This window comes from Hyla sarda, chromosome 3 (assembly GCF_029499605.1).
Source record: "Hyla sarda isolate aHylSar1 chromosome 3, aHylSar1.hap1, whole genome shotgun sequence".
Taxonomy (NCBI): domain Eukaryota; kingdom Metazoa; phylum Chordata; class Amphibia; order Anura; family Hylidae; genus Hyla; species Hyla sarda.
In genome coordinates this window covers 86,005,504-86,023,602 of record NC_079191.1, presented here as the reverse complement: position 1 = coordinate 86,023,602, position 18,099 = coordinate 86,005,504, and the positions used below count along the sequence as shown (strand labels likewise).

General features: G+C 41.4%; 1 protein-coding gene across 1 annotated transcript in view; it reads left to right on the top strand.

The window, feature by feature from the left end:
- Nucleotides 1–12,245: 12,245 nt before the first annotated feature.
- SPHKAP (SPHK1 interactor, AKAP domain containing) overlaps nt 12,246–18,099 on the top strand; it is a 335,807-nt gene continuing 329,953 nt past the window's right edge. Inside the window, exon 1 of the mRNA XM_056564531.1 lies at nt 12,246–12,508. Coding sequence (XP_056420506.1) covers nt 12,486–12,508 — 23 coding nt within the window. The 5' untranslated portion in view covers nt 12,246–12,485. The remainder of the gene's footprint in view (nt 12,509–18,099) is intronic.

The following is an 18,099-nucleotide window of genomic DNA, read 5'->3' as shown; positions in this document are numbered from 1 at the left end:
TAGACATTTAGAATTTTCTCCTCCACTTTGCTGCTATTCCTGTGAAACACCTAAAGGGTTAAAAAACGTTCTGAATGTCATTTTGTATACTTTGAGGGGTGCAGTTTTTATAATGGGGTCATTTGTGAGGTATTTCTAATAAGAAGGCCCCTCAATCCACTTCAAATCTGAACTGGTCTCTGAAAAATTCAGATTTTGAAAATTTTTTGAAAAATTTTAAAATTGCTGATAAACTTTGAAGCCCTCCGATGTCTTCCAAAAGTAAAAACATGTCAACTTTATGATGCCAACATAAAGTAGACATATTGTATATGTGAATCAATATACAATTTATTTGGAATGTCTATTTTCCTTACAAGCAGAGAGCTTCAAAGTTAGAAAAATGCCAAATTTTCTAAATCTTCATGATATTTTTGAATTTTTCACCAAGAAATGATGCAAGTATTGACAAAAAATTACCACAAACATAAGGTAGAATATGTCACAAAAAAGCACTCTTGGAATCAAATTCATAAGTAATAGCATCCCAGACTTATTAATGCTTAAAGTGACAGTGGTCAGATGTGCTAAAAATGCTTTGGTCCTTAACCTGTTGTGGACCACGGGCGTATGGATACGCCCTTGCATTCTGAAGAGACCATGGGCGTACCTGTACGCCCGTGGGAATTTCGATCCCTGCCGTTAGCCGGACGGGGATCGGCCCGGGATGCCTACTGAAATCATGCACCCCCCCCCCCCATGTCGGCGATCGCTGCAAATCACCGATCAATTCAGATCGGCGATTTGTGTCGATTCAAGGCTGATCGGGTCTCTGATAACCCTGATAACCCGATAGCCCAGAAAAAATGGATGATCGGAGCTGTCAGAGACAGCCCCAATCATCCTAAAGGATAAGAGTGGGGCGGCAGGGTGCCAATTTCTCCTATCCCCTACGATTGGCCCCGGGGAAACGCAGGGCAGGGGTGGGGGGGAATGGCGATGGTGCGGCTGCAGTCACCCCGGCAGGGACCGGCGAGTTGTAGTTTTGAACCCCAACACCCCCCCCACCCCACCCCCGGTGAATGTACCCTGCATGCTTGCTGGGAGTTGTAGTTATGCAACAGCTGGAGACACACTGGTTGGGATTGGGAAACACCGAGTTAGGTGACAGACTACCGCAGTGTTTCTGCACCACTGTCTGTTTCCTAACTCAGTGTCTCCAAATCCATGTGCCTCCAGCTGTTCCAAAACTACAACTCCCAGCATGCATGGTATGTCAACGCAAGCTTCCCGCAAGTTTGAGATGGAGCAAATTTTCCGCTGCAGCGGGAAACTCACTGTAAACCTCCGCCCGTGTCAATGTACCCTAAAAACACTACACTACACTTACCCTAAATAAAGAGTAAAACACTACATATACACTACTCCCTTACACTGTCGCCCCCCCACCCCAATAAAAAAAAAAAAGTCTTGTACGTCAGTTTTTCCAAAAAGGAGCCTCCAGCTGTTGCAAAATAACAACTCCCAGTATTTCCGGACAGCCATCGACAGTCCAGGCATGTTGGGAGTTTTGCAACAGCTGGAGGCACCCTGTTTGGGGAAAACTGACCTACAGTATTTTTGGTGGAGGAGACAAGTGTAATGCTTGCATTCGGGGTACACCCCTATGAAAATCCCTAATTTAGGCCTCAAATGCACATGGCGCTCTCTCACTTCAGAGCCCTGTCATATTTCAAGGCAACAGTTTAGGGCCACATATGGGGTATTTCTGCACCCGGGAAAAAATATGCTAGAAATTTTTTGGTGGCTTTTTCTCCTTTTACTCCACACCAGCATTTTAGTGTCATTTTTTTTTTACACTATCATGCTGGTGTTGCCCCATACTTTTCATTTTCATAAGAGGTAAAAGGAAAAAAGACCCCCAAAATTTGTAATACAATTTCTCCCAAGTAGGGAAAAACCCCATATGGCGACGGAAAATGCTCTGTGGGCGCACAACAAGGCTCAGGAGTGAGAGCGCACTATGTACGTTTGAGGCCTAAACTAGTGATTTGCCCAGGGGTGGCTGCTGGTTATAGCGGTTTTGATATAAATGCAAAAAAAAATAAAAAATACCCACATGTGACCCCATTTTGGAAACTACACCCCTCATGGAATGTAATAAGGGGTATAATGTGACTGACATCTTTTTGGAACAGTGGTCCGTGAAAATGAAGAATGTAATTTTTCATTTGGACAGCCCACTGTTACAAAGATCTGTCAAACTCCAGTGGGGTGTAAATGCTCACTGTACCCCTTGTTACATTCATTGAGGTGTGTAGTTTCCCAAATAGTGTGCCATGTGGGGTATTTTTCCCTGTTCTGGCACCATGGGGGCTTCCAAAATGTAACATGCCCCCCAAAAACCATTTATGCAAAATTAGTTTTCCAAAAGCCCAATGTTGCTCCTTCCCTTCTGAGCCCTATAGTGCATCCGCAGATCACTTTACATCCACATATGATATATTTCCTTACTCGAGGGAAATGGTTTTTCAAATTTTGGGGGATATTTTCAACTATTACCCCTTGTGAAAAGGAAAAATTTGGGTGATCTAAGCATTTTAGTGAAATTTATTATTTTTTTATTTCATTTTAACGTCCAACTTTATTGAAAATATGTCAAACACCTGTGAGGTGTTAAGGCTCACTGTACCACTTGTTACATTCCTTGAGGGGTGTAGTTTCCCAAATAGTATGCCATGGGGGGTGTTTTTCGCTGTCCCCCAAAAACCATTTCAGCAAAATTCCCTCTCCAAAATACCATTGTCGCTCCTTCTCTACTGAGCCCTCTAGTGCACCCACAGAGCACTTCACACCCACATATTACTCGAGAGAAATTGGGTTACAAATTTTGGGGGGCTTTTTCTCATTTTACCCCTTTTAAAAATAAAAAATATGGGTCTACAAGAACATGTTAGTGTAAAAATTGAAGAATTTGAATTTTTGCCTCCACATTGCTGCTATTCCTGTGAAAGGGTTAACAAACTTTCTGAATGTCATTTTGAATACGTTGACGGGTGCAGTTTTCATAATAGGGTCCATTATGGGGTATGTCTAACATAAAGACCCTCAAATTCGCTTAAAAACTGAACTGGTCCCTGAAAAATTCTGATTTTGAAATTTACTTGAAAAATTAAAAATTGCTGCTGAACTTTGAAACCCTCTGATGTTTTCAAAAAGTAAAAACATGTCAACTTTATGATGCAAACATAAAGTAGACTTATTGTATATGTGAATCAATGTATAATTTGTTTGGAATGTCTATTTTCCTTACAAACAGAGAGCTTCAAAGTTATAAAAAAATTTCATGACATTTTTGAACTTTTGAACCAAGAAATGATGCAAGTATCGACAGAAATTTATTACTAACATAAAGTAGAATATGTCACGAAAAACAATCTCTGAATCAAATTCATAAGTACAAGCATCCCAGAGGTATTAATGCTTAAAGTGACAGTGGTCATATGTGCAAAAAATGCTGTGGTCCTTAGGGTCAAAATGGGCTCGGTCCCCAAGGGGTTAAAGCATACCAGTCAGATCAAACAAAAAACATTTGTTTTAATATATCACTCAGTACCTAATCCTGACCATGTACATCTAATTTTTATGTTTCTAGCACCTTTATTTTTTTTTTTATTACGCTTTTAATTTAGCTCACTAGTCTGAATTCCTCTCAAAGGGAGGGGCATGGCCTCACTGCCTCAGTATGCTGTCTGCTCACATCTCCCCTAGCGTTAGCAAAACGACAACTCCCAGCTTGTCCTCGCTGACAGCAGCGGGACACAAGCTGACAGTGGGAGGATTTTTCCTCCAGCTATGAGCCCTGCGCTCACAGCTGTCAATCAAAGAAGTGTGTCCATGACATAGGTGATGATGCATGGACACAGCAGGACTAGTATGTGTCCAAGCAGGCAGGGGGGGGGGCAATTGTTTGACTGTATTTTGACTGAAAATTTTCTAATGAAAGCAATTGCAAAACCTATTGGTTTTGCATGCTTTACAACATATCAAAAGTTATTGTATCTGACAGTGGCCATTTAAGGTGAAAATGGGCTTGGTCCTTAAAGTTAATTTAACATTTTTGTTGATCATAATTAATCATTCATAATTCATAAATGAGTTATTACCCCAACAAGTACTAAAATCACCTTATGATTGATAATCCCTTTAAACTTAATTTAACCATCCTTGGGTGTCTATTACGGATACATGGATAGAAATAGCTGTATACAAGCAAATTGTTTGGAGCATTTACAGCAAATTGTGTCCTCTTCTAGAAATGTCATCTATTCCTTCTGCCTGCCACTGAGCCGTGACAGCGGTGTACTGGTGTGATTCTATAGTGTGATTTGCTGAGCTTCCGCACTCCAGACCACTCATGATAATATGCAGATGGCTCAATACAATTCCTGGTGCATCAGCAAACACAAATTACCAGAACCCATTGTGTCAGGATCAATACAGGGAAAACTGAGGTCCTCTGTACAATAGGTAACATCTGCTATCTGTGAAGATGACGTTTCACTCAATCTATGGAAGATATATTTTCATGAGACAATGATGCCGTATCCTGGTTCACTGAGCTGACAGAGAAATGCCAACAAATTATTAACATACCCGGAAAGCAGCGGCCTGATGATCTGCCAGTGTGAATTCATAACCAAACAGCAGTCCAGCTGAGCTGTATTAATCCATGGTAATTATCTTTTATAAAAGTCATATGATCCAATTATTTAGAATATTATTTCCCAAATATTATTAAAATATTAAGCTGACAATCATTTTCTATAATCTCCATTACCAGAGTATCCGAATACAGTACTTAACCATTTCTGATGTACATAACTTGACCTTCCAATTGACAAAATTGGCAATGTATAAGGGAAGATTCATTAAGACCAGCATCTTACACACCAGTCTAAATTAATTCCCTGCCCACGCATGGGCATGCTGACGCGCCTCTACATAAATCCTTACACATCTTAGTGAAATGTCATTGATTTAAACTACAATTTATGTCTGCCAGTAGTAAATTGGGTGCATGGGGATGACTGTGCCCCCTTCTCACAAAATCGCACACAGCCCTGCACAGCAAGTGCCACCCAGAGACTAACAAAACGTTGCACATGGTTTGTACAAACATTTGCCACTTTTTAATCATCTGTGCTTGGCCAAGATTAAATAATATATCCCCCATATTTCAAAACTTTATTAAAAACTGTAAAAGAACAGAAAAATATGAGAACAGTCAATGCCTATAAAGAGAGATGGGTTAGGCTATTGTGCTAGTTTATTTTAAAAAAAAAAACAAAAAAACAGAAAAATAGCCAGCACAACTACCTAATACACACGTGCATGCTAATGTGGATCCTGCATGTCACCCAGTCAGAGGCTATATGCCCAGCAGAGGTGAGTAGAATGAGCATGTAGGGTCCCGAGTGAGGCATCAGTTTTTATAAACAATAGATTTTTCCCTCAGAGTAAGTGAGCGGGGACATGAATTTTATGTTGTCCTTTGTCATTCCTTGACATCTCTTTATACAGTCATGTTTTATATGCTCCAAATCATCTCAATAACTAATTCTGCAATTTTGTAAAATACAGTAAACTGGACACCCCCTAGACCATCAGAGACATTCATCTTAAAGTGTCTGTGTCATCTAAAAACCCGTTATTGATTCTTAGAATAAGCGGGGGCAAGTGCGTGGTAGTAAAGTAGTAGCTTTACTTGACGGCCTCATACATTTATGGGGGTACGTTCACACGAGCGAATTTACAGCGTATTTTACGCTGCGGATCCGCTGGTGAAGGCCCGCTCTATGCGGTCTTTACATGTGCCTGCTCGTAGCGCCAATACGCCGCTACCAGAAGACACACTGCGATGTGTGAGTCGCAGGATACTTGCACAGCACGAGAGCTCTCTGCCTAGCTCAGAGCAGGGAGAGTGGCCGCGATGTGCGAGTACGCCACGCACATCACTGCAGTGTGTCTGCTCGTCACGGCGTATTGCCGCTACAAGCAGGCACATGTAAAGACAGTGTGGTGCCTTGGGAGGGTGTATGGCAGTTGGAGTGTTGCTGTGAGGTATATCACGGTTATAATTAACTCTTGTCAGTCGTGAAGCCAGGGTGAGAGTTAATACTGTGATATCTTTATGCAAGAAGAAAATGTCTGCACTCACCACTTAACTTCAAAGAAAATTCAGACTTTATTCAGCATAGCAGCAATGTTCATAGAAAATTTAAAAAAAAAATACACCCAGGTGAACATGGAGGGGGAGCAGCTCGCGGCTCTGCGGCCGAAGAGTTAAGGAACTACAGCACCGTTTCTCGTCTGTGACACTTCTTCCGGTTCCTCCTAAGGAGGAACCGGAAGAAGCATCACAGACGAGAAACGGTGCTTTAGTTCCTTAACACTTCAGCCACAGAGCCGCCAGCTGCTCCCCCTCCCTGTTCACCTGGGTGTATTTTTATTTTCTATGGACATTGCTGCTATGCTGAATAAAGTCTGAATTTTCTTTGAAGTTAAGTGGTGAGTGCAGACATTTTCTTCTTGCATAAAGATATCGTTGTACATGCTTGCTACTTTTGTCTAGCACCCCAAGACTTCTTACTACACCTAGGAAATATTTGTGGCTTTCTTTAGCTCATTGTGCACAGCTCAGTTTATAGGTGTTTGGACAATTCTGGCCCCCACCGCACACCGGGTGGGGACCGGGCCGGGGTGACTGCTGAAATCATTCAGCAGGCATCCCGTGCAAAGGCCCAGGGGGTTCATCAGACCACCCCATGTCGGCGATCGTGGCAAATCGCAAGTGAATTCACACTTGCGATTTGCGCGATTCCGGGTCATTACGGGTTTATGGTGACCCGGTGACCCGGAATAGAAGGGGGATCGCGGGTGTCCATGACACCCACAATCCCCCTGAAGGTATAGGAGTGAGGTGGCAGGGGTGCCACCCCTCCTATCCCTGCTATTGGTGGTCTAGACGCGACCACCAATAGCAGATTGGGGGCGGGGGGGGGTTTACTTTCGTTTTCCCTGTCCTGCCCACCCACAATAGGCGGGGCATGACGGGGAAACCAGACAGGGACCGGCGCCGAAGATCCACTTACGATCCGGAGGATGCGGGCGATGGAGATCGGGGGGCGGTGACAGAGATCAGCGGACGGCGACGTCATGCAGCTGGATCCTACGGAAGCCGGGTTTCGCCTAGCGACATCTGGAGGGTACAGTTTGAGACCATTATACAGTGGTCTCTAACTGTAGCCCTCCAGATGTTGCAAAACTACAACTCCCAGCATGCCCAGACAGCTGTTTGGGCATGCTGGAATATTTAGTTTTGCAACAGCTGGAGGGCTACAGTTTGAGACCACTATCTAATGGTCTCTAAACTGTATCCCTCCAGATCTTGCAAAACTACAACTCCTAGCATGCCCAAACAGCTGTCTCGGCATGCTGGGAGTTGTAGTTGCGTACCTCCAGCTGTTGCATAACTACATCTACCAGCATGCCCTTTGGTGATCAGTACATGCTGGGAGTTGTAGTTTTGCAACAGCTGGAGGCGCACTGGTTGGAAAATACTGAGTTAGATAACAGAACCTAACTGAAGGTTTTCCAACCAGTGTGCCTCCAGCTGTTGCAAAACTACAACTCCCAGCATGCACGGTCTGTCAGTACATGCTGGGAGTTGTAGTTTTGAAACAGCTGGAGGTTTGCCCCCCCAGGTGAACGTACAGGGTACATTCACACGGCCAGGTTTACAGTAAGTTTCTTGCTTCAAATTTGGGCTGCAGCAATTTTTTTGCCGCAGCGCAAACTCCTAGCGGGAAACTCACTGTAACCCGCCAGTGCGAATGTACCCTAAAAACACTACACTACACTAACACAAAATAAAGGGTAAAACCCTACATATACACCCCCTTACACTGTCCCCCCCAATAAAAATTAAAAACGTATTGTACGGCAGTGTTTCCAAAACGGAGCCTCCAGCTGTTGCAAAACAACAACTCCCAGCATTTCTGGACAGCCACTGACTGTCCAGGCATGCTGGGAGTTTAGCAACAGCTGGAGGCACCCTGTTTGGGAATCACTGGTGTAGAATAGCCCTATGTCCACCCCTATGCAATCCCTAATTTAGTCCTCAAATGTGCATGGCGCTCTCACTTCAGAGCCCTGTCGTATTTCAAGGAAACAGTTTAGGGCCACATATGGGGTATCTCCGTACTTGGGAGAAATTGCACTACAAATTTTGGGGGCTTTTCTCCTTTTTCCCCTTATGAAAAGGAAAAGTTGGGGGCTACACCAAAATAAAAAATGTTACACTAACATGCTGGTGTTGTCCCATACTTTTTATTTTCACAAGCGTTAAAAGGAAAAAAAGACACCCAAAATTTGTAACGCAATTTCACCTGAGTACGGAAATACCCCATATGTGGTCGTAAAATGCTCTGTGGGCGCACAACAAGGCTCAGGAGTGAGAGCGCACCATGTACATTTGAGGCCTAAATTGGTGATTTGCACAGGGGTGGCTGAACTTACAGCGGTTCTGACATAAACCCAAAAAAATAAATACGCACATGTGACCCCATTTTGGAAACTACACCCCTCACGGAATGTAACAAAAGGTACAGTGAGCATTTACGCTCCACAGGTGTCTGACAGATTTTTGGAACAGTGGTACGTGAAAATGAAAAATGTAATTTTTCATTTGCACAGCCCACTGTTCCAAAGCTCTGTCAAACGCCAGTGGGGTGTAAATACTCACTGCACCCCTTATTAAATTCTGTGAGGGTGTAGTTTCCAAAATAGGGTCACATGTGGGGGGGGGTCCACTGTTCTGGCACCACGGGGGGCTTTGTAAACGCACATGGCCCCTGACTTCCATTCCAACCAATTTTTTTCCCAAAAGCTCAATGGCGCTCCTTCTCTTCTGAGCATTGTAGTGCGCCAGCAGAGCACTTGACGTCCACACATGGGGTATTTCCATACTCAAAAGAGATGGGGTTTCAAATTTTGGGGGGCATTTTGTCCTATTACCCCTTGTTAAAATTTTACATTTCAGGGAAAACTAGCATTTTAGTGGAAAAGAAAAATCATTTACACATCCAACTTTCACGAAAAGTCGTCAAACACCTGTGGGGTGTTAAGGCTCACTGGACCCCTTGTTATGTGCCTTGAGGGGTGTCGTTTCCTAAATAGTATGCCATGTGTTTTTTTTTTTTTTGGCTGTTCTGGCACCATACGGGCTTCCTAAATGTGACATGCCCCCCAAAAACCATTTCAGAAAAACTCACTCTCCAAAATCCCACTGTCGCTCCTTCCCTTTTGAGCCCTCTACTGCGCCCGCCGAACACTTGACATACACATATGAGGTATTTTCTTACTTGAGAGAAATTGGGTTACACATTTTAGGAAGATTTCTCTCCTTTTACCCCTTGTAAAAATTCAATAACTGGGTCTACAAGAACATGCGAGTGTAAAAAAATGAAGATTTTGAATTTTCTCCTTCAATTTGCTGCTATTCCTGTGAAACACCTAAAGGGTTAACAAACCTTTTGAATGTCATTTTGAATACTTTGAGGGGTGCAGTTTTTATAATGGGGTCATTTGTGGGGTATTTCTATTAAGAAGGCCCTTAAAATCCACTTCAAAACAGAACTGGTCCCTGAAAAATTTTGATTTTGAAAATTTTGTGAAAAATCGGAAAATTGCTGCTGAACTTTGAAGCCCTCTGATGTCTTCCAAAAGTAAAAACATGTCAACTTTATGATGGAAACATAAAGTAGACATATTGTATATGTGAATCAATATATAATTTATCTGGAATATCCATTTTCCTTATGAGCAGAGAGCTTCAAAGTAAAAAAAAATGATTTTTTCCCCAAGAAATGAAACAAGTATCGACAAAATTTTACCCCTAACATAAAGTAGAATATGTCACGAAAAAACAATCTCGGAATCAGAATGAAAGGTAAAAGCATTTCAGAGTTATTAATGTTTAAAGTGACAGTGGTCAGATGTGCAAAAAAATGGCCGTGTCCTACAGTGAAAATTGGCTGGGTCCTTAAGGGGTTAAAGAACAATAAGTACAGGGTGGGCCATTTATATGGATACACCTTAATAAAATGGGAATGGTTGGTGATATTAACTTCATTTGTTGCACATTAGTATATGTGAGGAGGGAAACTTTCCAAGATGGGTGGTGACCATGGCGGCCATTTTGAAGTTGGCAATTTTGAATCCAACTTTTGTTTTTTCAATAGGAAGTTGAGTTATTTACAAGTTTCTGACCACTTATAAAATGTTTTCAACCCTCTTCTCCCACTCTTCACACACTGATAGCAACACCACAGGAGAAATGCTAGCACAGGCTTCCAGTATCCGTATACACTGCTATATACACCGCAGGAGAAATGCTAGCACAGGCTTCCAGTATCCGTAGTTTCAGGTGCTGCACATCTCGTATCTTCACAGTATACACAATTGCCTTCAGATGACCCCAAAGATAAAAGTCTAAGGGGGTCATATCGGGAGACCTTAGGGGCCATTCAACTGGCCCACGACAACCAATCCACTTTCCAGGAAACTGTTCATCTAGGAATGCTCGGACCTGACACCCATAATGTGGTGGTGCCCCATCTTTCTGGAAAAACTCAGGGAACGTGCCAGCTTCAGTGCATAAAGAGAGAAACACATCATCATGTAGCAATTTCACATATCCAGTGGCCTTGAGGTTTGCATTGATGAAGAATGGCCCCATTATCTTTGTACCCCATATACCACACCATACCATCAATTTTTTGTGTTCCAACAGTCTTGGAGGGATCTATCCAATGTGGGTTCATGTCAGACCAATAGAGGTGGTTTTGTTTGTTAACTTCACCATTCACATAAAAGTTTTCCTCATCACTGAACAAAATCTTCTGCGTAAACTGAGGGTCCTGTTCCAATTTTTGTTTTGCCCATTCTGCAGCACCTGAAACTACGGATACTGGAAGCCTGTGCTAGCATTTCTCCTGCGGTGTATATAGTAGTATATAGCAGTGTATACGGATACTGGAAGCCTGTGCTAGCATTTCTCCTGTGGTGTTGCTATCAGTGTGTGAAGAGTGGGAGAAGAGGGTTACATTGACAATCCAACACAATGGGCAGCACATTGAACACATTTTATAAGTGGTCAGAAACTTGTAAATAACTCATGAAAGAATAAAGTTACGTTAAAACCAATCACATCATTGTTTTTCTTGTTAAATTCCCAACAAGTTTGATGTGTCACATGACCCTCTTCCTATTGAAAAAACAAAAGTTGGATTCAAAATGTCCGACTTCAAAATGGCCGCCATGGTCACCACCCATCTTGAAAAGTTTCCCCCCTCACATATACTAATGTGCCACAAACAGGAAGTTAATATCACCAACCATTCCCATAAGGTGTATCCATATAAATGGCCCACCCTGTAGATAACTAATACAGATAAAGCAAGTCCTCACATATAAAAGTAAGAAAGATCTGCTGGGAGCTGTAAATCACTGTCTATGTAGAGGACAGGAGCTTCTTCAGGGTCCAGTACAGTACACACAGTGTCCTAAAAAGGTAATAAGGTGCCGCCATCACGTGGTGTCCAAACTAGCAGCTAACCCTGGCACAGGTAAAGAGTAGTACAGGACATGTAATACCACCCTGTATTGCAGGGAGGCACCACCAGACATCTAGTCAGTGCATGCACTTCAGTAATACAGGTGCTTACCAGTGAATGCCCATTCTTATTGGTCAGTTCTTCAAACCATTGGCACATTTCACTGATCTGGACTGTCTGTAGCATTGTATGTTGAAATATTGTAACCTAAGGCCATTGTAAGTTGAGGGACCACTGTAAAGCATTTACAAACTTACTCATTATACCAATATACAACTTGGTAAATTGGGTTGAAGAAGAAGCCTTGCACTTCATATAAATAAAAAATGAATGAATTTTATCTTTATTTTAAAAAGTATATTACAGTCATTGCGGAATTATATATATATATATATATATATATATATATATATATACTGGACTTTGATTTAATTCCCTGACTATGATGAATAACCCATCAAATAGAATTCATTTAGATTTATGGGAATTAGTGCCCGGGGATCGTAGGGTCACCTTGGAGCTATTCAGTGGTGGCCTTAATAACATTAACATGATGTGAATTCTTTTTATCGCGGCGGTGACATTGAACGTTCCAACGTTCCTGGTGGCAGAAGGGTTAAAGAAAATATGCCTTGCTCACATCTTCTCCTGTGACTCATCTGTGTGTAGATGGAAGGAGTGGCTTCGCTCCTGTATCCGAGGATTCAGTAAAGCTTCACTACCAGCAGAGACGGAGAGAGAGAGAATTGCTTGAAGTGGTTGTGGACACTGCGCTGTCATCCCCGGCTGCTGTGTCTCTCCATAGCTCCGCATGCTGTGCTCCTGAAGATGTGCTCCTGTGCATCCCACAGGTAAGACTCCTCTCCAGCATCTTTTACACATACTCGTAAACTGGGCATTAACTTGGCAAACTTCAATCTTTCCTCCATACTCGCTCTATACCTTCTTCATTGTGTACTTGCTTCTTATCTATATCCGTTTTTTCTGAATCGTACGATTTGCGCAAAATTGCGTCGTTCTTCTGAATCCCTACAATTTGATGCTGTAAAAAGTGGCATGAATGTCCAGAGGTTGCAAAACTACGACTCCCAGCATGCCCGGACAGCCAACGGCTGTCCGGGCATGCTGGGAGTCGTAGTTTATGCAACCTCTGGAGGTCCACGGTTTGGAGACCACTGCTTTAAAAAAAAAAGTGAGAATTTCACTGGCATGTGTTTTCCGATAAACCTTCTGCATCCTTACAGTGTCAGATGCATTAAATTAAATCCTGTATATGGTTGTGTACTGTCAAAGCTGGAAGAAATGTGTTACATGTAATAGCAACGTAAAAAAAAAAAAAATACAGTGCTCTAATCCCCAGTTCAGTATTCTAGTATTCCATGTGGGTCTTTTTTTTTTTCTATTTATTTAAGATTTGTTGCATTTGTATACATTTAGTTTTTTTTTTTCTATTTATTTAGGATTTTAGCATTTGTATACATTTAGTTCTTTGTATTTATTTAGATTTTAGCATTTGTTTACATTTAGTTCTTTATATTTATTTAGGATTTTTTGCTTTTGTATACATTTAGTTTTTTTATATTTATTTAGGATTTTAGCATTTGTAAACATTAAGTTATTTGTATTTATTTAGGATTTTAGCATTTGGAAACATTTAGTTCTTTATATTTATTTAGGATTTTTTCTATACATTTATTTTTTGCATCTGTGTACATTTAGCATTAACTTCTTTATATTCATTTCTAGAATGTCTGCATTTGTGTTTATTTAGTAGCAGCTCTATATATTTATATACAATTTGCATGTTTGTGTTTATTCGGCATTTAGTTCTTTACCTTCTTTGACCATTTGTGTTTATATATCATTTAGTTCTTTATATTTATGTACAATTTGTGTATTTGTGTTTATTTAGAACTTAGTTCTTTATAGTTATTTACCATTTGTGTATTAATGTTTATTTGACATCTAGTTCTTTACCAGTTGTGCATTGGTGTTTATTAAGCATTTAGTTTTTTATATTTGTTTACAACTTTTATTTTGGGGTTTATTTAGCATTTTGTTCTTTATGTTTATTTATACTTTTATATATATATATATTTTTTTTTAGTTCTTTAAATCTATTCAGGATTCTTTCCATTGTCGGCAGCTTGATGTGGGTCTGATCCGGTTGTGAGGTTTTGTGAAAATCTGGAATGTTTTGTCGGATTGTGCCTTTCTGATGTCTTAGGACAGATCTTGGGTACCAGCTAATGAGTATGCCGGGGGGAGAGGTTGCGTCTCACATATGTTGCTGATTTATATTATGTGGAATGTGCTGCTACAGTACTGCTTTTCTCTGCGAGTTGACTCCACCTGTCAATATCCCTTGTGCCAAGTAATAGAAAAGTCATTCATCAATCTGTGCGATCCATGCAGTCTTAGAGCCTTTTGCTCCTATGGCAGGAATGCTTGTGTAGGAATCAGATGACTGGTTAGTTTAGCTTTACTTAAGTATTCCGTATATATATTATCGGAAGAAGTAAATATGTGGAAATTCCATTATATACTTCCCACTTTCTCAACCAGAAATCCTTTTTATGGTAGTGTGAGGCTTAGACTAAAAATTGTAAGGGTTTTGTATCCACATCAAGCAAATCTCAAACCCAAGCACCAGATATTTAGCCTGTGTACATCTGTCTCCCGAGCTCGAGGTTCTGGTTCCATGGTGTGAAATGTGATTATAAACCCAAAGGTAGCGCTGTCTGAGGGAAGGATAAAAGAAATAGAGAAATGTTTTATGAATCATTGATCCCAGGAGCTGAAAACAGTTCTTGGCAAAGTATAAGTAACTCTTTTTCATCTCGGTTCTTTGCTTTGAAAACAGTTTCTTTGTTTTGCAGTAAAATTGCTTCCTTCCACCTGTCTCATTCTTCCTAATGAATTTCTCCATCTCCTCCCCCTGCCCTAAATAATCTTTATTGATTTCTGGTAGAATACAGAATCGTACAAACTCTTGGCGATCCCACTGACTTCTATAATATCACAGTTAAAAAAAGAATAGTCACTGGATCATATGATCTAATACAGTGGCCCCCAACCACATATGGGTCACAACACCCAAAGCCAAGGCAGGCATAGGCAACCTTCAGCACTGAAAATGTTTTGGACTACATCTCCCATGATGCTTTTGCAGCATTTTGTCTGTAAGAGCATCATGGGACATGTAGTCCAAAACATCGGCAGTGCCGATGGTTGCCTATGCCTGCCCAAAGGAGTAGTCAGTAAATAATTGACATTATTGCAGACATATCCTAAACGCCAAGCAGTGGCAATTTGTATACTATAATCCTAGTGTCAAATTTTTATCAGAAAATCTTTGCAAATTCAACATGTCTTGTTTCTCTACATTAAAAATATTTTCCTCTCCTCCCATCCATCACATAATTGGTCATTAAGAAAATGTTTTTGATATGTTATAGGGGCAGGTCAAAAGATTTGATCTGTCGTAGTTTGAGTGTTCAGACCCCCTACTAATCTTGAGAACAAGCAGGAGAAGTACACGCTCAGCGCATTCTCTTCTGACTCTTTGTCATGTGATCTGGACAAACGTACAATGCTAGTCTATAGGGCTGTCTAGGTCACATAGACACAGAGTGGGGAGAAAAGCACATGGTCATGCTCCTCTCTTTCACGGCCAAATCACATCATCGGTCAGGGTCTGAACATGCAGGGTTCATACCGCAGGGTTCCTCCCACAATCTCCGCTGTGACACCCCTGTCATTCTGTGCATGGAGTGAACTCCACTCCATGCCCGATGACTGGTGATGCCACGTCTATGGGAGGAGGCATGACGGTTATGTACTAGCCATCACACCCCCTCCAATAGACATGAATGGAGGGGGCATGGCATGACGTCACGAACATGGAAGCTGCAAACTACCGTGTTCCAGAGGCTGCCGTTGATGGCCCAGGGATCGTGGAGGTCCCCAGCCACGGAACCCCTGTGATCTACCATATTATCTCCTATCCTTTGGATAGGGGATAAGATGTTTTCAGCAAGTATCCCTTTAAAGCATTACTGTCATTAAAAACAACTTTAAACATATTGATAAGATATGTCAAAAGTTGTTTTTTACACCAGGTCTCACTCCTAAGAAGCAATGTAACTGTGAGTTATAAGCCCAGGAAAGCGGGCAGCATTGCACTCAGCTCTCCGGCCAGCCAGAAGAGGAGACCATTTTTCTGCATAGACTACTATGTAGGGAAAAGGAGAGATCTCATGGCTTGCTGGTAAGCTGAGCGCAATGCCTAAGGTTTCTGATTTTCTAACGTGAAGGGGCCATCGAGGTAATTGAGGTCTGTAGTAAGAGAGTTCTGTCTGATCAGGATGTATTGTAACTAGTCTTTGGGAAGCTTGAGGTAGACAATAAAATTTGCAATTTAATTATATAGTATACATTGCAGAACACATTGCAAAATGTTATTTTACTTCTACCTTATACACTTTATGCACAATTGTTAGACTCTTGAGTATTTTGACTATATCATTATTTTTATGCATATTTTTTTACTCCACACTGTATTAATTTGAATTCTTATTGGATTTAAGCATATCAGGTGATGTGTATTTATGTTATGAGAGAAAGTGTGACTTAAATGGTACCTATCACCATCAACAAAATGTAATATATCATAGATTAGCCTATTTGAATTACTTTCTTAATATTCTTCTTAATAAAATGTTGTAACTTTATGTGTTAAATAACCCCTACAAGTTTGGCCACCAGGGGTCCTCCTTCTGGTTCTGACTGCAGTCCAGCTAGCGGATTGTCTCTTGCAGCAGCCTGGCAGAGACAAAAGTCAGAAAATGCAGGTGGGACCTCAGCTCAGTACTGTGTATAGAGTGTACAGCCTCCAGCTGTTGCAAAACTAAAACTCCAGCAAGCCTGGACAGCCAAAGGCTGGGAGTTGTAGTTTTACAACAGCTAGAGGCACCCTGGTTGGATAACTATGCTGTAGAGTCATGATGCCTTCAGTGCATAGTGCCAAATATTGTGCTTAACATTGTGCTGAATATTAACTCTCCCTTTTGCAGCTGCTGGGCAGATCTGAGCGTTGTAGAGTTCTGTTAGTATTTAGAGCAAAGGGGGGGGTGTGCTGTCATCACACTGAACTGCTCTAAGCTTTGTGTTCAGGGCAGCATAGCAGATAGAGGGAGGAAGTTCTCTCCAACAGGGCTTTAGATGATATCATGCTTGCTGGGGAACGCCCCTTCCCAGTCTGTGGAACTAAATTAAATAATAATAAAAAAAGGCGGCTGGTGGTTTATTATGATAGGGGGAGTGAACTGGGAGGATTAAAAAATCTATCAAGATCATGACTTTTTTTGATATGTTAAAAAAAATGCTTTATTTTACAGTCATGGCCATAAATGTTGGCACCCCTGAAATTTTTCAAGAAAATTAAGTATTTTTCACAGAAAAGGATTGCAGCAACACATGTTTAGCTTTACACATGTTTATTCCCTTTGTGTGTTTTGGAACTAAACCAAAAAAGGGAGGAAAAAAAGAAATTGGACAAAATGTCACACCAAACTCCAAATATGGGCTGGACACAATTATTGGCACCCTTAACTTAATATTTGGTTGCACACCCTTTGGAAAAAAAAATACTGAAATCAGTTGCTTCCTATAACCATCAATAAGCTTCTTACACCTCTCAGCCGGAATTTTGGACCACTCTTCCTTTGCAAACTGCTCCAGGTCTCTTATTGGAAGGGCGCCTTTTCCCAACAGCAATTTTAAGATCTCTCCACAGGTGTTCAATGGGATTTAGATCTGGACTCACTGCTGGCCACTTCAGAACTCTCCAGCGCTTTGTTGCCATACATTTCTGGGTGCTTTTTGACGTATGTTTGGGGTCATTGTCCTGGTGGAAGACCCAAGATCTCTTAAGCAAACCCAGCTTTCTGACACTGGGCTGTACAGTGCGACCCAAAATCCATTGGTAATCCTCAGATTTCATGATTCCTTGCACACATTCAAGGTACCCAGTGCCAGAGGCAGCAAAACAACCCCAAAACATCATTGAATCTTCACCATATTTCACTGTTAGTACTTAGTTCTTTTCTTTGTAGGCCTCGTTCTTTTTTTTCGGTAAACATTAGAATAATGTGCTTTACCAAAAAGCTCTATCTTGGTCTAATCTGTCCACAAGATGTTTTCCCAGAAGGATTTTGGCTTACTCAAGTTCATTTTGACAAAATGTAGTATTGCTTTTTTATGTCTCTGTGTCAGCAGTGGGGTCCTCCTGGGTCTCCTGCCATAGCGTTTCATTTAATTTAAATGTCGACGGATAGTTTGTGCTGACACTGATGCTCCCTGAGCCTGCAGGACAGCTTGATTATCTTTGGAACTTGTTTGGGGATGCTTATCCACCATCCAGACTACCCTGCGTTGACAC